Raw genomic sequence first — 23533 nt, forward strand, 5'->3', positions numbered from 1 at the left:
CACATACTTGGTATCATAGCAAACAAGTGCAGAGATGCCAGAGATATTCGCTGAGGTACCACTGACAGTAGGATTGTATATTAAATCAATCTCGAGATATTGACTCAGATTTCACATTTTACATGCATGATTTAACACTGCACAATCCAAACGATTCGAGTAAATATGTAATCCAACAACTGAGATCTCTTGTAAAAGCATCACATGACACCCAATAAAACCCAAGGCCACTTTGAGACACTCCTCACTGCTCTCAGGCACACAGACACAGACACGACTTAATTAAGGCTCTCCTGTGTGAGCGGTGAGCTCATACCAGTTCAACACCAGAGAGGAGCATGTTTGTGGGAAAGAGGAAGCTCACCAGAACATTTAGACCATGAACCCGCACAGGCCCATCTCAGAGCAGCTTCATCATTTTTTAGACCCTCACTGAAGCGTGTGACATCAAGCCTGTGAGAAGCCTTTCAGGCTAAGGTGAGCCCGGCTGGAAATATGAGGTGGACAAAAGACAGGGACCTGTTTGTCATCTCCCCACCCACCTAAAGAAACCTGCTGGTCCTCGGGGCAGAGCAGGACGAGCAACATTCATCTCTAAAGCTCCAATGAACCGCCATGAGCCTGATAAACCAGCACCTTGAGTGCCAACTGAGAAGCATTTCGCATGAATGTCACATGAGACACTTATCTGCGCAAACAGTAGATTGGGTTTGAGGAGCACCTGGTGCTGGGAAGTGAGTGCGTGGCTCGGAGAAGAAACCGTATAGCTATAGTTCTCCTTTCCACACAAGCAACCCACAAGCCATCATGTGGGCTTGGCCCAGGACTTGCAAAACACGAATCCCAGACTACGTCCAACTACCCATATATGGTAATGATTCTTCAGTTTAAAAAAAAAAAAAAAAACAGTACAAACAATTAAAATGTTGAAAGAGGGAGCAAAAATCACAATGCATGTAGGAGTGGAAACTACACGAAGAAGAACTTCCAAAGATACACTGCACTTCACTTCACATTGAAAGTCATGGCGTTTAATGCGTGGCGAGGGATTAATAACTCCAAACAAGCACTTGCCAACATAATTGAAAAGAAAGACTTGACATACAATATGTGTCCTTTAATTCCCTGCGCAAAGACTTTTGAAATCATAGTGAAAAGTTTTCATAATTTCTCCAAACAAAAACAAATAAAAATCATTGAACTACAATGAACATGCGTAACAACTTCCATTAGTACATTATTGTAAAGAACACTCTGGCACCCAAACCGGGTTTAATACCACCAAGCTTCAACCTGTTACCTAAACAGCAGTTTAGAAGCAGTTTTTAAAGTCACCCACCTCAGATACTCGGGGCTTGCGTGTCGGTCTCCATGTTTGTGAAGAGAGAGGTGTCAAGATCGGAACGTCCGCCCAAAAAAAACAGGAGGGAAAAAAAAAAAAAAGGAAGAATGGTCTCGAGAGAAAATAGTCCAAGGGTGTACCTAGAGGCTGGTGAGTGGCATAGTGACCGTCTTGCAATGGAGTGACCTGCTATTCCCCTCTTCCCCACACATCAGCCTCATATAAAAAAGCGAACAAATGGAAAACGTGTGTGAGTGAGTGGTGGGGAGAGCAATGAAGGCGATGGCTGCTGGAGGATTTTGAGTTTCAAACGCAGAAGTGTAGTGAAGCAACTTGCCCTCTCACTCTGAGTCACCGTCACCAACAGCGACTGGTGCGGAGGAGGAAGGAGGGGGGTGGGGGGCGGGGGAGCGGGGGGCTGAAACTCCCGAGGCCAACCAATCAGAGGCCTGGACAAGCCCAAAATGCAAATCACTTTCAGGTGAGTCGTGGCCAGGCTGGCGATTGGCTGCCGCCTCCGGTTGGGGGAGGGGAGAGGAGAGGAGATGGGAACAAAGTAACAATCGGACAACACCTTGAGCAGTTGGGAAAGGCGAACAACTCGTTTGCTGCCAGGCAAGGAGTGCCAGGAACTGACTTACTCCATCTCTACCCCATTCATGGCGCGTGGACTTTGAGACGACACCTTAAAAGCACTAGATCAGCACGGAGGAAAACAAAAAGCCTCAAGAGCCAAGAGCCCTGAGCCGCAGCCCTACCATCGAGGAACAGAGGGAGCGGTTCATGATCCCATCTATGCAAAAATGATTTAAAATCACCCCCTTGCAATTTCAACCTGCTGACTTTAGTCCATTGCAGTGCAAATAATGGGTTTGTAAGAGCAGATGAATCAGGGGACTGGCCCTCGAGGGAATGGGGAGTGCCGAAAAAAGAAAAAAAAGGGCCATTGTTTTTGACCCAGGAGCAAGATGAAAGCCAGCAGCAGAGGCTGTAAAACACACACACACACACACACACACACACACACACACACACACACACACAGAGAGAGAGAGAGAGAGAGAGAGGGAGAGAGACAGGGAGAGAGAGTATCCCCAGGAGGATGTTGTGACATTTGCGGTCTGCTCCACTTCACCTCTGTGCATTCAAGGCATTTAAGACGGAGCTCTCAGCTCCACAGTGAGCAGAGCTAATGCACACAGGTGTGGAGGTGGACCCGTCCAGACCTAATGCACACAGGTGTGGATATGGAGCAGTCCAGACCTCACCATAGGCCACCTCTGCACCCACTAGAATCAAAAGTATGGGGGGTTACAGCATGACTGCCCTGCTGTTTGGCGGCTGGGTCAGGTGTGTGTGTGTGTGTGTGTGTGTGTGTGTGTTGACATATAGCTAAAGGGGCATGTGTTTCTCCCACTGGTCCTTCATGTTGCCCGGCGATGAGGAGAGCACACCTGTCCACTTCAGCTGGAGAGGCCTGGATGACCAATTACTGTCAGACGACACCTGGAGCCTCTGATTTGCTCCACAGCCCCCACCTTCTTCCCCCACACAAATTGTACTTGTGTGTTTGGTGTGTGTGGGGGGGGGGGGGAGGGGAGAATGTGTCAGGAGGGTCGGGAGGGCGAGCGAAACAGAGTCTATGTGTGTGCATGTGTGCACGTGTGTGGTGTGTTTGTGTGGTGTGTTTGTGTATCTATGTGCATATGTGTGGTGTGTGTGCTTATACAGTATATATCTGCATGTCTGAGTGATGTGTGTTTGTATGTTTGTATGCAGGCATGTGTGTGTGTGTGTGTGTGTGTGTGTGTGTGTGTGCGTGTGTGTGTGTGTGAGTAACCATCAGTAAGCACTGGTTCTTATGCGTCTTTATCTGACACGATCCAGCTGACAAACAGGAAACCAAACTCTACAGCATGGTTGGGCGGAGGGGGGAGGGGGGGGGGGGGTGTTGTCAGTATGGCACGCTTCAGCCACAGGTCCCAGTTGCAGGGTTAGTATCACATGAATGTCATCAGAGCCTTCAGAAGAAATAACCTTCTCCATCAAGCCTCAAGTGTTGAGTGGAAAAATAACCTTGGCAGAGCCTCATTAAGTCAAGTCTCCAAGAAGGAGAATTAGAGGAGAATTCTTGAGCTGACGCACATGCAAAATGCTAATCAAAAAATGCTACATTTCTAAACTTACATTCTTCGCAAACACGCTCATACAATATAAGGCCAAGTTATGCTGAGAACACTGAAAAAATGCGTATGCAGTCTTGTTTTCATGATGTTGAGGCAGTTACGGTACGTTACTATGTTGCTAAATAGAGAGAATGAGAGCACGCGCAGCGCCAGTTATGAAGGGAAGCTTTGTGGCCAACCAGCACGGGTATTTCTCTCTCTCTTTTTCTAAACAAATAAATGGCCGAACAAATGAAAGGGCAAATTTAATAGACACATTAGGTAATATCTGGCTCTCGCCGTTCGGCCTGCAATCTGCTCTCCAGCAGGCTCGTTAGCAGATGGGATGGAGGACATTCTGTTCCAGAGTCTGGGCTCAACCCACGGTTCTCTCCGCACGCCTGTAGGGGAACCGCCACGACAGAACAGCGGAACAGTCCAGTGAACGCAGAACTCCTCGATTAGCGAATGAAATCTAGGCCTAGAGGTTAAACGTATGTGCTTATTGCTATTATAATAAGTACATAGGGAGCTTTGCTAAGTAAAAAAGTTGCCCACTTATGATTTTTGTTTAAAGGGGTCGGAGAAGCGAGCGAGCGAGACAGTGCTTAAAGGTTTTAATGAGCAGCTCTGACATCTCTGTAAGTGTAATCATTTGACTTCACTCAAGGACTCCCTGACCCTGCCCATGAAGTATTCCTTTATGGTTTAATGTTGGCAGATGAGCAGCCTCCTCTACAGAGAACAGTGCATGTATAGTGGGGTCTTCAGATCATGTGTTGGAATACATGAGCACATATGAAGCGAGTGTTAGTTTGAATGAGCCGTGGATTTACCAAGAATAACACTGCGATTGCTGTGAATTTGTTTTCACACATCTCTCGTCAGGGAAAGCTGGCTCACTGCATGTGCCAAACCCCACAGAAGAGGGCAGAGTCAAGTCATGTGAACAGGCTGAGGGAACGTGCAGTGACACACCTTTGCCTCCCAACCTAAAAATAATGACGAGCTAAGCTAACCCTTCACTCAGCATTACCACATGGCAGTCTAAGCAAAACAGCACGAGGCCACAAAACCCCCTTGATTTTCCTGCTAAGTGCCCGGTTTTAAAAAGCAGACACCACGTTTTACCCCCGAAACACTTGTGCAACTCATGCCCTGTGTTGACTGGAGCTTTTTTCTACTTCAACAGCCATTCATATACACTATGTGCGGTTCTCTTTAAAAACAAATGTAAAATACAAACCTTCAACATTCAGCCTGAAAACACCTGGTATTTCTTATGGGTGGACACATAATGTACTAGCTTGTTTCATTTGACAGTTACAAAGTCAGACTTTGTTGAAATACAGTATCTGAAATAATGTAGGGAGAACCTTGGTAAGAGAGTCTGTACCAGATAAAATGACCCAACAAGCATAACAGACCTCAGGAGAGATGACAAGAAACCCTTAAATGAAACCTTGAAAGACAAAAAAGCTCACGTGGGCAGATGGTGTTGTTTGTGTAGTGCGCCAGGCAGATTATGACTTGTGTAGGAGTCGTAGGGATACACAGGAAGGGACATTATCCTGTGGTGGAACAGTAGGCCTCTCCAGGATCACAGAGGGAGAGAGGGCAGAATGGCATTTTGCATTAGACCCACAGAGGTGGACCAAGCATGGACAGAAAACACACCGTACATCAAAGGACTGTGCTCTTGGAGACAGCAAATGAAGCGGAATTAGTATCAATCACAGCGGGCATTTCAGATGTCATTACGGTGTGTCATCACTGCCGTGATTATTCTTCCTGTCTACTTTCTGCCGCACGGCCACAGTCAAGATGCTCTTCTTAAACCTGAGAGCCCATAGGCCGAGGCAAACCCAAGAGCCCATAGGCCGAGGCAAACCCAAGAGCCCATAGGCCGAGGCCTTTTATGGTTCTTAAACCTAAGAGCCCATAGGCCGAGGCATTTTATGGTCCACAGCCTTCCATTAAGGAGCAAGAAAAACAAAGTTCAGGACTGTCCTAGCAGCGGCTATAAAAATAAGAATGTGACCCCTTCGAGCCTGTGGCTCGTCAACCTTGACTAAGAGTGACCACGGAGCCGGACAGAAGAGTGTTTTTACACCCAGAGCCAAGAGACAAAGACGAGGGCAGGACGGCAGACAGTAGGAGTGGGAACAGTGGGAATTCCATCAAGGGCACAAACGCTGAGTCATTCTTTGGCTGTGTCTGCGGCCCACTGTTATGATGTGACATGTTGACCATAACGTTATACCTTCAGGGAATAGGTCAACAGCACGTAGACAGTTAGAGAGATGTATACACATCAACTGAACACACAGCAATGCAGCGTATGCAGTCACCTGGAGGATGGTGTTGTCCTCGCCAGGTTGAGGTCCTCAAGGTACAAGGTAAGGTGTGCAGGAGGCTAACTCTGGCCAAAAGGCGTTGGCCGCATGGCTCATGTTGCATACACACAATGCACCGGGCCAAAGACCGGGTGGAACTGAATAAGGCCGTGTTGAATTATGAACACATTGTTTTGCTCAGATTGCGATGGTGCCTTGGGCCAGACAGCGATGACACATGACACGTGCTCGCTTTCTCGGTCAAGGCACAGGACAACGCAAGGATCCTGAAGATTCAGAGCCAAGAAACAGTAGACATTTTGGCTCTGCTGAAAACATGGGCATATTGGGGCAACACAATTATTTTAGTACTTATATCCCTATTCAGTTATTATGTACATGAACAGAATTATGGGAATTTATATAAAAAAAAGGGATACTTTAGCAAATACTGATTTCAAATAATAACCTTGTTCATTGGAGGAGATCTTAGGCACACCCATAACAGTTTTGGTGTGCATTTGTGGAGTGAGTTGGCACTTTGCGCACTCAGGAGAAAGGGTTTTTACTGCTTTTTCATTTTTTTTAATTTCCATTTACTCTAGCCTTAGGTGCTCCCACACAAATAGTTAAAAAAAAACGCTTGTATACACTATCGTTATTCGAATATCAAGAACGGTTAGTACGCACATCCTTAGTATTGCTTCATCACCCAAATTACAGGCGTTAACCTGATAAGGCTCAGTTTTGTAGTCATCCGTTCACCATGGCGACTCATGACAGCATAAATCTTCTGCATCGGTGGGCCAATGCGGCACCTCACACAGATAAGCTGGGGGAGTGTTATGCTGGGGGTTGGCCTGTTGGAAAGGCATATCACCACCTGCTTAAGTCCATGGAGCCTACATTCTCTCATCCTTCCCCATTAAACATTAAACACACCGCAAGGCCAACATTCCAGACGGTTCACATCACACGTCTATGGTAATAGGACTGCCCTCAGTCTGACTAACCGGGATTTTACCTGTTCATTTATTTGTTTAGAAGAAGCTTTTATCCTGAGCCACTGAGGCAAAGTTCAACACTCCAACTTTGGTGTGAGTGCTGTGTACTCCTGTTTCCGTTTAATCCGGACATGAAAGATAGGAACTACTATTCGCAAGCCCATGAAAAGAGTAAGTCCTGTGACACAAATGACAGAGAGACACCCTGGTGACACTGAATGTCAGTGGAACAAAATGAAGTAACAGCTGAACAGATGTGGAGATGGTAAAGAGAGTGGCGGGTCTTCAGATGTGTCTTGAAATCAGGTGAGGGATTTCTCTTACAATATGAACTTAAGTAACCCATTCCAGCATTCATGCCAAAGAGAGTTGGTACTGACATTCCATAGCATCCAGTGATGACAACACATATCTGGACGATGAAGTTCACACGGGCAGATGCAGCTGCTTTGGCTGGCAAGGACTGAAGGGGCTAATGGTGTCAGTCGAGGGTCAGGTGCCACATGCATCCTTTCTGACTGATTAAAGTTAAAGGTCAAGTGTGCAGCCCATTCTGAACAATCTATGAGGGTTTGATGATGCATGCTGGTAGTCCACCCAGCAAGACGCAACCGTGGTCCAGTCATACGCCTCGGCTGCCATCACACTTTGAAGATGGTTTGACAGGCAAAGCAGGACACCAAGATGGACATCATCCTGACTCATTTCTAGAAACATTTCCCGAGACCTCCTAAACAGCCTAAGAAGACTTTCAATAGCCTTCCTAAAGATCCAAACTCAGGGTGAGTTTTCACAGGACACCGTCTACTGGAGGGAGACATTATGCCACATGAATACCCAACAGTCCAGTCTGGTTAAATTATTCACACAACTGGCCTAAAGGAAGAACAGGCCATTATGACACAAGTGCTATTCATGTATGGTGAGCTTCTGATGGTGTTTCTCTCGGCTGTCAGCATGATGAAAAAGAACCCAAATGAATTTACTGTAAGTGTACAGAGTACCCACTGCCTTGCTGTCGTGCTTTTTTAACTAGATTTTATGTTCAACACATTTGCCTGTTTAGCCTCCATCTGAAGCTTCAGGGGGGTAGGAGGAATTATCCAAACCTGGAAAAAAAAAAAAGAATAAAAAGAAAGAATAGCCCAACAAACATTTGTGCTGTCCGACAAGACTGCTCTGCTTTCATTCATTGGAACCAAGGAACACAATAAATCAAACATGTACACACACACACACACACACACACACACACACACACACACACACACACACACACACACACACACACACACACACACACACACACACACACACACACACACACACACACTATACATTCATGCTCTGTGGGGTGGGGAAAGAGCAGGCTCTTTGAAAAGAGGAATGATTCTTCAGTGTGGTTAGCTGCTGCACAGTGCACAGTGCACAGTGCAAAGCACCCCCCCACCCCCCCCACACACACAATTAGATCAACCAGAAGATGGACAACAATCCTGTCAGAAATATACCCCAGCTGCCTTGCACATTACAAGACAACCATACATGGTTGTGACAAAAATGCTCCCAGCTGTGAATTTCCATTCAGATACTGTTTTACACAACGTAATGATACTTTTAAATGTGTCATAGATGGTTGTCATGATTAAGAAACATATTCTAAGATACCCATCATGGGCTTTCTATATGCATCATCACAGGTTCACCACTTTAGCATATTGTTGATTGTACAAAGGTGCATTTTTAATACACTGCTCAACAGTGTTTGTGTTCCAGTATTGTATTATATTTTCAATGGGCAAGCTTTTATCAGAAATAGTACCATAGTACTTCTGAGGAATGTAGAAAGACTGCAGCACAATGAGGAATCCTTAAGGGTTGTTAATCTTTAAAGGGTCACATGACTCGCTGTGTGAAGTGGAGCAAGTGAGCAGGCATGAGGTTACGCGTGGAATTTCCCTAGTCTCCCCATCCCCTGTGACATCACACAACAGGGGCCCGCTAGCTCCTGTGCGGTCCCCTTGCCTGTGCTGAGACACTAGAGGAGAGCTGAAACTCAGGTGACCGTAAGGCCCCGAAGTGTTGAAACCGACACAAAGAAAAGGAGGAACTGCACACTGCAGTTCCCCTACTGGTGTTTTAGAGAGAAACGGGCCGCCGCGAAAAAACGCGAAAGGAGGAAGTAACTCTTTGTGTAGACATGTCAGTAGTTCCGTCACTAGGGAAGATACTTCGTGTTTCTGTTGCATGATGAAATAAATAAAAAAGTACCAACCCACTGGAATGGAATGATTCCAGAGTTTAGTAACACTCTGTAAACACAATTTAAGTATGTTGTTTTGTAGTCCCCTCTAAGCCAACATTAACCTTTCCATGGAACCCTGTTTGATAAGAAGCACATCCTGTTTGTACAGTTCACCTCAGGCAAAAGGCATACGGGTATACACACATACCATATGAATACATTAGCAGCACCACCTAGTGGTCACACACCGAGGCTATGAGAAGACTAATTATCCTCTAACTTAACAATTAACATCTACATACAAAACCCAGTTCACTCAGAGTCGTCTGAGCAGATTTATTATTGAAGAAGCGAGCTCAGGCTGAACAGAGGCTGCTAAAACAGGCCTTAAAGAGCGCAGACTAATCAATAACCACACCATTAGCCCAGACATTAGGTGACTCAATAGAGGCTGAGGCTGAGACTCTGACTGAAGAGAGCACTCATCCCCAGAAGCACAAAGACTCTGGATTCGCCATTGTTGGTTGGGTGGTGATACGCCACGGTCAAACACTCCTCGGCTGCTCACAACACTGATGGTGTCATCATGGCTGCATGTTGAGGGACGGGGGTTTCACAGCGAGGCTTGCCCCGGGAGCAGGGACCCAGATGCCCACCATTTTGGTCCTGCGACATTGTAATCCCTGCGGTGCCTTGATGAAAGATGTCCAGGAACCTCAGAGGGCCTTTGTGCCGTCATATCCCACCAGCAACAGAGTTCAAAGGCGGAGTAAGGTCACTGCATATGACAGCCCAGCCACAGGAAGAAAGACACTTAGAGAGTGAGTGAGTGAGTGAGAAAGAGAGTGAGATAGAGAGATAGAGAGAGAAAGAAAGAGAGGGATGGGGAGAGAAAGATGAACGAGAGAGACAGGAATGGAGATGGAAAGAGAGGAGGACTACGAGGATTTTTCCGAGGAAAGAAGAAAAAAAAAAGCACTCCACTTGTAACAGCTTACAAAGAGCGATGCCACGGAGGCGTATTTAGAAGCTCTTCTGGACGATAATTGGTTTCAGAAGACTGAAATTTCCATCTATCTGTGGGCCTCTGGGAGACTGGGTGGCTTGAAGCAGGCAGGAGGGGGTCTGGGGCGAAGCCAGCTGATTTCCTTTGTGGATGGGCAGAGCAGAGTAGCGCTGCGAAAGCTCCCACAGCAAGGGACTACGAGTATTCCCAAGCCTGCCCCTCCCAGGCAGCGGAGAGGACTCACAGACAAATGGGATTTTTCAGCTTGTGAATCCCAAATGGCCGGCATCCTAGTCTACAACACCCCCCACGCCCCCCTCCAAAAATGTAAACATCTGGCAAACATTTAGATAGACAGCAGATGGGTCGAGTGCACATCACGTAATTTGAGATCACAGTTCTTGCTCAAGACATTACAACACAGTGAAGTTCACAGGCCAAAAAAGACACTTTGGTCAACACAGTCATATGATAGAGTGGTCTCCAAAAACAAAAGCTGTTTTCGCAGTGACTGTCGCTAACCGCACAAGAAAAGGCATTGGTCAGAGCCATCGAAAACAGTATGACACAGATAGGCAATAGACAGGCACAAGGAAAACATGTGCAGTAGCCTGTTATGACCCACATCATGTCACATCATTGTGCAGAAGCTACTTCAGAAATGAACATATCTCATAGCCACTTCAAGTCTAAAACTTCATTTCAACTCTTCAACTCTTGGCTCAGTACAGAAACCAGCTGGGTAGCAGCTTGTTAACACTCTGAACCAGGCTACCAGGCAAATAGACTCACTCACTCTTTCTCTCTCTCTCTCTCTCTCTCTCTGTGTATGTGTGTGTGTATGTGGAGAGAGAGAGAGAGAGAGAGAGAACAACGAGTCACCAGAGTCACATGCTCCCCATCATAGCAGCAAGACTAGTGCACACTGTTACACAGTTAGCCTACAAGGAAGAGCTATATAATAGTGCAGTGGGTCAACTCCTGGAGGCTATGAGGACCCGAAGTCCAGTCATACAGGGCTTGTAAAGACTCTTGTCACATTTCCCCGTGACTAACCAGGCCACATCATCGTTGTCATCATTATCGTCTAACTGTGAACAAACAATAATGCTCATCTTGGATGATCTAGACAGCCCACAGATGCTATTCAAGTAAAATGTTGAAGTAATATGCGGTCTCGACAGAAATGATGGGTGTAACAACAGAGAATGTATAATCGTAATTATCCTACACAGTCCGAAATGAGAGGATGTCGGAGCTAAACTACCCGATGTCTTAAAAAGTTTGAATATTGTTCAACAAATATACCAAGCTTTTACACAAGAAGCAAGAACGTTTACGAACTGAATAAAGGACTTCCATAAGCTTGCTACAAATGTTAAGTAAAACGGCTTACCAGTTTCGCCCTGATGTGCACTTATGTACCTTTCAGTGTTTCATGTGGTATAAAACACCCAGTATTTCTTGATGTGATTCACAACTGGGTACAAGGCAACTACTGGTGCCTTATGATGCTATTCCTGGACATTTTGTAATCATCATGTAGAAGTATCCTACGGGTCTTGCTCCCGACGCAGTATGTTCATGCTCATACTCCCAAGACTTCAGAATAGACTCTTCCACAGAACACGCCAGCTGTCTGTAGCCGCTGGCTTCAGTACTTTCTCGTGCCTGACAAGGTTACACTGTTTTCAGTAAAAGCCAAAGTGTGGGGAATTCCTAGCAGTCACATTTTCCCTTAAAACGATTGGCCAGCTCCCGCTTACTCACTAAGGGAGTCGTGGTATGCTTAACAAAGTGGAAAAAACGGGATTGAAGAGCATAAAAACAGGCTCACAAGGTTGTGGATGAACCTTCGCAGGTAGCCTGTAGAGTCTATTAAGAAGACTACAGGTGTAATAGATAGCCTACATTTAAAATATAGGCTGTAGCCTAATTCCAGTCTTTTAGGTGGCCAACAATTTCATCTTTATATTTCACTGTGTTTACACAGGTCCATCGGAGTATTTAAAAGATGTCCTGTTTTTGATCATGAGATAAAGACAAAACAGAAACTTGAAGACGATTACTTCATTTTATAGGCTATAAGAGCGCACAGGCTACGTCGGTAAAAACGTCGGTATAAATGGAGACAGTCCCTAATCTTATCAACATTTTCCTCCCCGCCCATTCGTCAACGGAGGAGTGGACTTTTGGTATATTGCCTATTTCGGGAATTCTCACACACTAGGAAAATAAATAAATAAGATTTAAAAATCAAGCTGGTCAATAAGAGAAAATATTACACTAGCCTAGCCTACTCTATAAGACAGGAAATCGAGCTTTGGCGTTGACGCCTAAAATTGTAATATGTGAGCTAGACTAAACGTTGTATTGCCCACTTCCACTGTATGCAATATTTGTCACACTATACCAGTCTAATTGTTCCATTTGTATTTCATGTGATCAAGAAAAACGTCACTTCCCATACCGGGAGTCGAACCCGGGCCGCCTGGGTGAAAACCAGGAATCCTAACCGCTAGACCATATGGGAGGAGGTGCTTCAATGAAGGAGAAAATAGGTAGTTATTCATGAATTTATTCGTATTTAATCATGTACAAAAAGCATTTGAAGGCTAATTAAGAACTTACCTGTTGTTGGAAAAACACCGTCAGTTTCGAGGCGACGCGACAATTAGCCGTATTGCGGGTTGGGGTTTAACAATTAGACTTCCTTAGCCATGAAATGTGAAATTCCATGGATTATGAACACATTCAGGCTATGGTAATTCATCTTTTGTTTTGAGGTATCTAGCTTGTCTTCCTTGTGAATAAAACGGCAAATTATATTTTTCTCATATTGGCTATGATGGCCATCATTGCTGTGCTGCTACCGTTTGAACTGAAATGGCGAACACTTCATTGGCCTACGACTAAACTTAACTTGCACCACACGCCATCAACGACCTGCTTTGAGTAACTTCGACCCCTACTAAACCAGACATTGTCATTTTATCTTTGAAACATTGTTATTCCTTCTGTATCAAATACGTTCTTTAGAAATGTAATTCTTTAGCGCACCCTTGCGATTTAAATCATTATCGCAAGCTTCCAACACTGGTAAATTAGTATTATTTTGACATTCCACTTGTAACAGGACATTCTGATAAACTAATATTCATTCACAATTAAAGGCAAAGGAGTTCACCTTTTTCCAGTGGTTGATGGTGGTTTATCCCGTTTATGAGTGGGTGTTATTTATCCAGTTTACAAGTCAGACCTAAAAACAATGGCAGAGGATTTCATAGCATACTTCAGAGCATAATCTCTGCAGCATAAACCCCTTTTTTACAGTAGGGTTGCACTCTCAGTCTCTACAAGTTAAAAAAAGGAGTTTCTCCACTGTTTTGAGGTCAGGAAGTTTAGGCCTTGTTTCCTGTGAAATTCCTAAATTTCCCTCGGGATTAATAAAGTATCCATCTATCTATCTATCTAAGAACTTTCATACAATTATCATTCTTAAAAAGATACAGTCCTCAATTCTGATAAAAGACTGTTGATATTCGAACGCGATAGCCAATCAAATACACCACACCCTTCAGTGCTTCTTAAGCAACACCGCTGATTGACTGGAGTGCTGCTGGGCTTGATCCAAGCCACTTTCCTGGTTTCCCATTTATAGTGCCAGGACTGTGTATGGACAATGGAGGGTTATTTTCTGTGCGCATATACAGAATGGACAGCTAGAGTGAGGAGACATTCGCTGAAGTTGATGAAGAGTGTATCAGAACATAAATGAGGATCACCTTTAAGGCACTATAAATACACTAAATAGGTCTGAATTTTTATTACAAATACACAAACACAAAACACATCAACAGTGCACGAGTGTTTACTAAAAATTCCAGATTTATTAAAATAATATTTGACAATACATTGTTGAAATGGTGCCCGAGCTGAAGCGGGATCCTGTTTGTAATTTTTGTAAGGAAGAGCTATGTTGTTAAATGTATGAACACCGGGATAGGAGATTTACACCTCTTTCTGTGCCACCACTTGACAGATCACTGCCTCAGCAAGTCCACTTCATATACACTGGAGTTTGTAATGCTTCAAATGGGAGAAACCTGCTCTGGAATACACCGGCACTTAATTCATTTGGTCCATCCAGATGTCCCTCAATGCTTGTACGAGAAGCACAACACAAGACTAATGTTACAGTGGTACCTTAGGGTCAAACGGTAGCATAGAAAGTGCGTGTAAATATCCCCTATTCTCCTAGTCTGTTGTGTTGTTTTTAATACCAGCAGGGCGTGGCATGGGGAAGAGGATGCAAAGGGAGATTAGCGCATGGTCACCAGCTCCTCTGAGGAAGTAGGGTGGATGGCAATGGTGTTGTCAAAGTCAGCTTTGGTGGCGCCCATCCTGACTGCAACAGCGAATCCCTGCAGCATCTCATCACAACCCAGGCCCTGCATATGGAGGCCAACCACCTGAGAGGAAGACGGGGGAAAGAGAGAGATATTACGAACAAAAGAGCGCAAGAGACAAACACAACAAGAGCAAAGTGGTGGCAAAGAAATGAAGGAAATGACATAATGAAAGAACAAAAATAGAAATGAGCTGGTGTACCAGCACTAGCACTTTTTCAGTGCAGGACACGGCTCTGGCACAGTAAACCGTTTCAGATGCCCATCCCACATGCCAGCTCAAAAAATGATGTGGGTAGTCATCAGCAAACAATGGGGCACTGTAAGTCAAGTTCACTCATGTCAGAACTGGTCTGTCTGGCAGCTGCTCAGTGAGGCTTGACCATACCTTTTCCTCCTTCCCCACACAGATCAGCTTCATGACACACTGGGTCTTGCGGGTGGTGACGGCATGGTACATGGGAGTGAATGAGGTTTGGTATGTCTTCAGATTCTCCTGCCCCCAGCTTTTGATGGCCTCCTCTGCAACACCAAGCAAAGAAGAATCGAAGGTGTCAGTTATAGAAGAGGAGATTATTCTTGTCTGCTTGTAACACAATGCTCAAAAATCTGTCTTTTTTTTACTTCTGAAACTTAAACCATAAATTCCTTAAACCCAAATTCCACATGAATCAACAAGGAAACAATAACAGGTTTATCATCTTGTTGCAACATGTCTCCTTCAGCAGGCTCTGTGATTTGATGCACAAAACCTACTCTTTACTGCTATCCCTAGAATTACCACAGCCCTTTATCATTGCCACTTATGATCCATTAGGTATTCATGTCTACGGATGTTTTCACACAGAGGGCCCTAATTTCATTGATTAGCAACGAGCAACGCAATTAGCAAAGTATGAACTAAAGCTATCATGTGGCGTGTGGGAGCATTGCACTGACCTATCCATGTTTGCGCTTAGGATCTTGCTCATAGTATTAAATTAGCTAAATCATTTTGCCAGGTTATTAAATTAGCTTTAGTTCATGTGTGACACACTTTGCTCATTGTTTTGTTCGTTGCCAGTGACCAGTCAATCAAAATGAGGGCCCCTATAGTTTGTTTGCTCTGGTCTGTATCAGTTGATGAGTTTGAAAACTTGGAGTGTTTTCCTCCTTGGTTCAGCTTCTTTTCACACAGAGAAAAATCCAGGATAAACTATACCAGCATAATGGCGAATGCACTTCAAGGAAACGTCTTGAAAATACTACACTGCTTCACACTTTTCTAGTCCAAGTGAGGCCTCGGCTCATTCTTCGGCTAGCTGCTACAACTACTACGACTACCACGCATGCTGCTACTGATTGCATACTCTGCCGCATCCCAGAATGCAAAGCACACCTGGCTACAGGAGCCATTCAGCTCAAATTTGCGGAGTACACCTGGTAGTCTAGGTCTGATCTGTTTCCCACCACAAACAAACCGCTTGAGAGTTTGTTTGGGACCGGACCAAAACCTCTTCGTCTCAAGGGTCTCAATGCGGTTAATCTGGCAGGCACCTGAGTGCGATTTCTGCATTCACACCTGCCCAAAAATGCACCAAGGGGGAAAACGGACCAGAGTCTAATTTAACCGGACTAAAAAGTGCAGGTGTGAAAACATTCTAAGATTCAGCAGCAAAAGAACCACCCCCGTTTCATATAGGCATTGGCTATTAGACGAGATGCTGGTAAAGTTATGCCTTTAACTTTAATTTACTGCTTGACCATGTCCTGGTGAAATAAAGTTTGCTAGTTGACCAGTTTTAAATGAAGAGAAAGAATGAGAAAGGTTGTGAAGGTCACTTAATGATTAACTCAGGAGCAGTTTGTTTCAGCTTCATTCAGGGGTGACTAACCTATTTCTTTACAATGGAGCACCAGTGAAGCTTGTTTAGAAGTTCAAGAATATACTGCAAGTAATTTGGAAGAAAGTGGACCACTCTACAAGTAGGTCGGCTGTAAACTCCTGGCAGCAAGGGTTTACAAATGATGGTCGCCAGAGCCTCATACTGACGGTCACATGGCAATATATTGTCCTGAGATGTACTTTATCTCTGCACAGACAAAGGCACAACCAACTTTCTGAAGGGAAATGTGGTCATTTATACAACAAAAAAAGAAACATACAAGGTTCCCTAGGACACGACATTTTCATTCAACAGTTAGTAAATCACCAGTTAGCATATCTTTTGCCATTTAAGCAATAGTTTAACTTTGCTTTTTGATAATTTATTTAACGGTAAGCCTCCAACAGAGTGCACATACATTCAGTTGCTTGCTGGATCAGCACGCATAGCGTCCTTTGGACTAATCCAATTTATAAAATTGTCTGACACGACAGGCCACCTGTCTATCCACTTGGACATTCAGACCTAATTCACAAAAGCATGGAGGTGCTTTCACAACAACCAGCCCATTCATTTGGCTACCCAATGTGCCATCTAGACAGAGAAAGCCCTGACGGCTTTCTGTTGGTTGGTAGTTTTGTGAATAGGGTCTGGCCTTGCTCCACTGAAGACTAGGCGTAAGAGTATACTTCAGGTTCAGACCACTACACCAGCCTGTAACCAATCGGCATCACCCCTACGGGTCTGCCATCCTTCTTACTTTGCCACTGACAGTGCAAGCTAATATGTTTGGCTTTTCCCAAACCCAGAAGGCAGCAACAATATCTTTGCACTCAATGAATAATGGTACACACATCTTGTGCCAGCTTCAATTCTTCAATGTTTGCTAGCTTTACAGCTACTGTTTGCATCGCGTTGTCTTGTTGCAGCACATCTGCCATTGTTGTAACTATATTTTAAACAAAGGCTTAATTTCACAATCATTGCACTTAACCACCCTCACTGGTCACTGGTTGGTGGGCCCCTCAGAAAGGCCCATCGTTTCATCTTGTGAACATCAGTTTGAGTCTATAATCACAGCGAAAACTGGGCTGGGAGCAACAGGCAGGCAGAGCCATGCTAGCTAAGAGCCATCAGCCTCTTCTAGATCAGTAAAAGGTAACACAAAGCATCACACACACACACACACACACACACACACACACACACACACACACCTCCTATATGAAAACTTTCTGGCTGAAATATCATTAAAATTGTGTTGATGAAACAACCTAAAATGTATGCCTCTCTCCAACTGATTTCTGAAAATATAATTAAACCTCAATCCTCAACATTTTTCACCACCTTTTTTCCGCCAATTAGAACTACAGTCCTGATGTCCTTCTTGTCCTTCTGTATTTTGTGCTCTCACAGACAAGCTTGTCGAACAAACATGTTGCTTTCACTAACACCTAGTCAGTCAGACATTCAGCTTCAGCTATTACAGCTTCACCAGGATCTGGAGAAATAGTCACTTCCTTCCATTGCAAAAAAAAAAAGAGCCCCCTGAGAATAATGTAGTGAGTTAAAAACAAAGATTACGAATAGATAAAAAGAAATGAACAGGCCGAACTCACCCTCTGTGAGTCCCACCGTGCCGATAGGTGGGTGGCTGAACACCACGGTGGGAATGTTGCTGTAGTCCACTTTGGATTCTGGCTTGCTGTCAAAGATGCGATGGGCAAGCTTTCGGCCCGCAGCGATAGCAACTGCCCACATGGAGAGGAACAGGAGTGAAACACAACGGAGAGTGAGACCAAGGAAATGTTAGAGTTCCAGGTAATGGAGATACCATCTCTTGCTAAACACTGGTATCTGCCCTGAATAATGGGCCACGGCGAAGTTCACTTCCTGATAAGTTGCTTAACAAAAGCCAGAAAACATTTAGCAAGCTCCATTACTCCATGCTAACAATACTACGACTTCTACTACATTTTTATTACATTTAGGAAATGCTCCAACTACTCATGCTACTACTTTTATTGATGATAACAATAACAACCACAAGGACAATTGAATACACTTGGGGGGGGGGGGGGTACGGTTCACAAATAATCTCCCTGAAGACAAGACGACAGAAGTACAGCACAGTTCGCTCGTCAGCAGTAGTGGAGAAAGGTGAATTACCTGGAGTAAGGAGGGCCTTGCCGCAAACATCTCCAACCGCATAGATGCCTTGGCGGGTGGTATTTTGGAATTCATCCACCACGATGTGACCCCTCTCATCGGTCTCTATACCCTGTTAGGCGAACATGGAAGTCCATCAACTGTACTCCACAGATGCAGGAAGTGATCTATTCAATTTGAATCTGTTTACCATCTGGCTGATGTTGAGTCCGCTGGTGTTGGGTTCTCTGCCTATAGCCCAGAGAAGGCAGTCCACTTCCTCAATGGTTTCAATCAGGTCCTCTTCCTTCTTCTCAGGGTCTTTGGTGACCAGTGTGACTTCTAGGCCGTGGTTCATTTCCCTGACCGACTTCACCTATTGGACATAATTTATCCATCAGACGGCATTGAGCACAACATAAAGGTCAAGCCTTGTAAGGTTCTAGGAAGTAACACAAGTCGGGGGGGAAATACCTACCTGTGTGTTCCTCCACAATTCGATGCCAGCGTTTTCCAATTCTCTAGTGCAATTTGCACTTATGAAGGAATCAAAGTTCCTCAATACCTGGACAAAAGATCAAGTTGAAAGTTCACCAAGCAGTGAACTTTCTGTTGCGCTTCATGAGAGAAATCATGTAATTCACATGGAAAAGAGGTTTCTTACCTCACCCTGTCGAATGATGATTGATGTCTTGGATCCCAAAGTGGAGAGGATACCAGCCATCTCCACGGCAATATACCCAGCCCCCACAATAACACTGCGTCTACAGAGACAGACACAGACAAAGCTCAACAGATGGACACAAAGACACCATGTTCTCAGTAACCCATTTACAAAACTTATCACAGCCCTGTTCTGTGACTTACTTTGGAAGGGTATCGATTTCAAAGAAACCATCACTGGTGATGCCAAGATTCGCACCTATGAAAAGAAACAAAACAAAACCCAGGATTTTCAGATCTGGGGTAGGTTTTCCAAAGCCTTCTTAACTCTATGTCATTCCTAAGTTATACCTTAAGCTGTACATTAACTTTTCAAGGCTTTTCCCAGAACATTCGTAAAGGTTGGTCTGGACAACTTTTAACTATACCTTAACACAGCTTTCAGATAAAACAAAGATTTTAGAGCATACAAATGTTGTGATAGTCTCTGGACAGATGCACTGACTGCAATGTAAGACCAAGATATATTACATTTTGTGCCCATTCAATAAAAGAAAAAACATCAATATAAATAAATTAGCCATTCTTTTTTAATTCCTTGCGAGTACTCAAGCCTACAGCCATCCTTATTTGGGAACTTTTTAATTTTGACTTATAGTATTTCTTGTTGATGTTCTTTCTAATCATGCCAATCATACTCATCTCACGCATGCTCAAACCTACGTGAATGACAATAATCAATGCCAGAAATATAAACAACTTTAGTAAGGGATACCATTACAAGCCTTCGTAAAACACTAAAAGACACCGTTATTCAGTTTCCTGGCCACCCAGAGTTGCACAAAGGCGCCGGCAAGAAATGAGGAAGCAGACTGGCGTGACGGGAGAACACACTGGCACCTCACCTGGCACCTCCTGATCACTGAGAACAGTTGGGCGGCCCCCGGTGGCGATGAGGATGTGGGGTGCCGTGTACTTTTTCCCATTGACCTCCACCGTGGGTTCAAGGTCATCAGTAAAGGACGCAAGGCCATGGATGGCCTCAATGTTGGCCTAGAGTGGGAAGGCATAATACACCTTTAAGTCACAAGTACCATCATAAACACAATGTTGCAGGTGCCTAAAATGTTTAGACGATACAAAGTTCTTGCCTTGTCGAGATTCGCCTGATAGATCTGGTTCAGTCGACCAACGTAAGCATCTCTCTTGCTTTTGAGCGAGCTGTGGACACACACAGAATGACACATTAAAATGTTATTTCCTTATCCGTGGCATTTGGCACTATCTTCAGCGGTGAGGTAGTGGTCAGTGGTTCAGGGTGCTAATCTCGGATTTCAAACAGCCTTGGCCCCACCTCTGACTCACTTATCACTCCCGATCACCTTGAGTTACACTTTAAGGGTGTGGAATGCTCAGACAAACACAGGAACATTACAAAAGAGCTGTAGTCCATTGTTCAACCTGTTTTAACATGAACTTCCCCATGAGGTAACACTGCATTGACCAACAGTAAACAACAAAGTATTGTTACCAACTAACGTACAGCCAAACACACACACACACACACACACACACACAAGATCAACCTGATCAAACATGACTTGCAGAACTGTTTGGCCCAGTGGTGTCAGCTTACTTACTGCCAGCTGAACTGAGCGTTTCCAGCAAGGTAACCATAGTCTGTACGGTCATGGGCAACCTCTGCGTGAACAGCTGCATTCCACATAACCTGTAAACACAGCAAGAGGCAAAAAGCAGCACTTCTTAGGGGGGAATCAGACCAGCCATGACTGTCATGTATTCCCTACATTTCAAAGATTAAATATTTAAAGGTGTGTTTATAATTAAATAAATATGACTTCAAAAATAGAGGTGAATTAAATTAAATAGAATGGGGAGACACCACTACCTTCTTGGGGACACAGCCAACATTCACCTAAAATCCAAAAGGAAACAAAAAATATCTCCAGTTCATCCATTTATTCATGAAAACAAATAACACTTGGAGCGTTCACATGATTACTGATCATGTGTGGGGTTGCATAACCTAGGGGGTTAAATTAGTTTACTGATAACATTAACTGCAAAAGGCCACACAACTGCAGAATGAAAATTAATTCTCCTACCTACGTGCCCATGTGTAAAGCGTTAACACCACATCCTGGTTTGAGGAAGTCGGTTGTTGCAAAACTATTCTCATTTCTTCAGGAAGTTTGAAGAATCAATTTTCTTAAATCGAGACTATCTTTTTTTTTGCCACCGCACATGCAACAGTATAGTTAACATTGACTACTTTGAAGCAGAGGACGGTACGCTGGATCGGTGGCCATTGCTTTTAAACTCTGACAAACCACAACATTGCGCACAAAAAACATGCCACAAAAAGAGCGTAATCTGGAGGCTTCGCAATGTCCCACTGGACTACATGTGACATTTGCGAAGAACCACCGCGGCCAATATGTTGAAAAACGAATGCCTTGACAGAACTCTCGCATTGACATTTCGTCGCAACAAGTAGGATAGCAGGCTTGTCATAGATCACATAGCATGTTGCTGTAACCAGGATAACGTCTACTCACGCAGGTACCTCCAAGTTTGTGACTCTCGATCACGGCGGTAGAAGCCCCTAACTCCGCCGCCCTCCGGGCACCGGCCAGCCCCCCAGATCCACCGCCTATGACCAGAAAATCGAACCGGGCGACTGTGTCTGAAGCCATGGTCCGGCTGAGAAGTCTACAAGAGGGTGAAAGCGTTTGTCGGAATGTAAGGAGTGACACTTGCACTCGAGTAAACTGTATGATTACAGCCATAACCAGGAAGCCCACAGCCCCGGACGCAGTTGTTTAGACTAATGGGAGGGATATTCCAATGAGTGATGCTGAAAGCCAGTGCTTAGTCATTGTGAATTGCAACAATAGTGTGTAAATCCCAGAAACAAGTTTAACAATACCCTGCTGAAAAAAAACAGCTTGACCAGCTTGTTGACCAGCTAGTTTGACCAGCTTAAGGTATGTTTTCGAATGATTTGTGATCAAGCTGGTTACGCTGGTCATATCACTAAAACCGCCTAATTACCAGCGCTGGTTCTCAGTTGTTTTTTTCAGCAGGGTCATGGTGATGTTAGTATGGCCTACTGTCCATTAGTACGAATACAGCGTCAATATGGCTGATGAGACAATAAATAGTTTACAGAAACACTGTGTCGGGTGTCCAAGCATTAATGACATTTCTGATTGGAGCAGGAAAGGATAAAGAGCAACCATTTCCGTTTTCAGGGAGGCTGGTGTTTCTGAAAACCATAAACATGTGGTCTGAATTTCAATACCAAACTGTCGCTGTGGGAGAGGCGACGTCAAACACACAAGATAACACATTTTCTTTAAAAACGCAATTGCAATCCAACAGATTAGGGAAAAGACGTAAACTAACGTTACACACACGTTTGCCTTAGAGGCAATGAACTCACCGACAAAGTGTCGCTATGTTTAAGCTGAATGCGGAGAGCGCATTTCGGTACATCTTTTCAGCTTGCTCTATGAGCAAACTCCCTTTGGACTAGCTACTTTATCTCAAGTGTTCAAGTTGTAACATTTCATATGCAAGTGATTTCCCTAGCCGTATTCTCTTCCTAGCTACAGGACAACAGATGAAGTCCTGCTTTTATACATGCTGCTGGGTACACCAGCTTCCGGTATTAGACAAGGAATATTTTCTTTTCAACATAAAAGTCGTTTTGTTCCACTTTCTAACCATATTAGCAGTACTAATACACCTAAAGTGGTTTAGTTGACTTGGCCTTAAAACGAGATGTTAATAAACTGGTCGTGGAGACTATTTACCAAGCCTCAAGTATTTTCTAACGTAGGCTATTTCTTAACCAAGTCCTGTGTCGTTCGATTTCACCAGCAGAGGGCAGGATTGTTCTTTTCTCGCCTAAATTCAATGACATCAGGAGGATTGTTGGACCTGAACTGAAAACTGATAAATTGCAATATTGCCTGGCTTTTAATGGAATGGTGAATTGCAAATGTGCTTAAGTCTACTTTAGATCAAACTAGTTGTTGGATAGTAGAGCCTACTACCATTCATATTGCTTAGAGGCAACTGTACTGTTCCTTCTATCTTTCGGCTAGGCTCTTTATAAATAATTAGTCACGCTTGTTTATCATACCCTTATGTTTTGCATAATGTTTTGGAAAGTAGGCTAACAATTTCTCAGCCTACGTAGCCTTTTGATAGTCTAGATCAGTGTTTCTCAAACTTTTTCAGACCAAGGACCACTTAGCCAATAAAAAAAAACTCGCGGACCATCTAACTGAATAGTATATCCCCGGAACAACAGGCCTCCTA

The 23533-nt window shown here is 44.2% G+C and overlaps 2 protein-coding genes and 1 non-coding gene across 8 annotated transcripts in view; all 3 read right to left on the reverse strand.

Annotated features, from left to right (window-relative positions):
• Positions 1 to 12250, reverse strand: part of elf1 (E74-like ETS transcription factor 1) — a 44747-nt gene extending 32497 nt beyond the window's left edge. For 2 of the 4 annotated variants that reach the window (XM_031586811.2, XM_031586810.2), the window contains exon 1: positions 1340 to 1701. The gene's annotated coding sequence lies outside the window, so the exon portion shown is untranslated. Of the gene's footprint in view, positions 1 to 1339; positions 1702 to 11494 lie in introns of those variants that run through there. The other 2 variants (XM_042702767.1, XM_012840208.3) reach the window with 2 other exon arrangements.
• A 309-nt stretch (positions 12251 to 12559) lies between these two features.
• trnae-uuc lies at positions 12560 to 12631 on the reverse strand. Its single transcript has one exon. It is a non-coding gene; the product is annotated as a tRNA-Glu (tRNA).
• Positions 12632 to 13968: 1337 nt separating this feature from the next.
• On the reverse strand, positions 13969 to 22835 carry gsr (glutathione reductase). Of its 3 annotated transcripts, XM_012841652.3 has the most exons (14): positions 22650 to 22835; positions 21763 to 21916; positions 21093 to 21119; positions 20824 to 20912; positions 20335 to 20404; positions 20089 to 20236; positions 19388 to 19442; positions 19185 to 19284; positions 18999 to 19085; positions 18732 to 18896; positions 18542 to 18653; positions 17992 to 18123; positions 14896 to 15029; positions 13969 to 14570 (listed from the first exon to the last, which is right to left on the reverse strand). In XM_012841652.3, exons 1-14 carry the CDS (start codon positions 22700 to 22702, stop codon positions 14421 to 14423), a joined length of 1476 nt encoding a protein of 491 aa, XP_012697106.2. In that variant the 5' UTR covers positions 22703 to 22835; the 3' UTR covers positions 13969 to 14420. The 3 variants fall into 3 exon arrangements, with proteins under 3 accessions (XP_012697106.2, XP_012697100.2, XP_031443246.1); XM_012841646.3 differs by lacking the exon at positions 22650 to 22835 and having other exon boundaries at positions 21763 to 22564; XM_031587386.2 differs by lacking the exon at positions 22650 to 22835 and having other exon boundaries at positions 21771 to 21845.
• Positions 22836 to 23533: the final 698 nt, after the last annotated feature.

Source organism: Clupea harengus, chromosome 20, assembly GCF_900700415.2.
Source record: "Clupea harengus chromosome 20, Ch_v2.0.2, whole genome shotgun sequence".
NCBI classification, from domain to species: Eukaryota; Metazoa; Chordata; class Actinopteri; order Clupeiformes; family Clupeidae; genus Clupea; species Clupea harengus.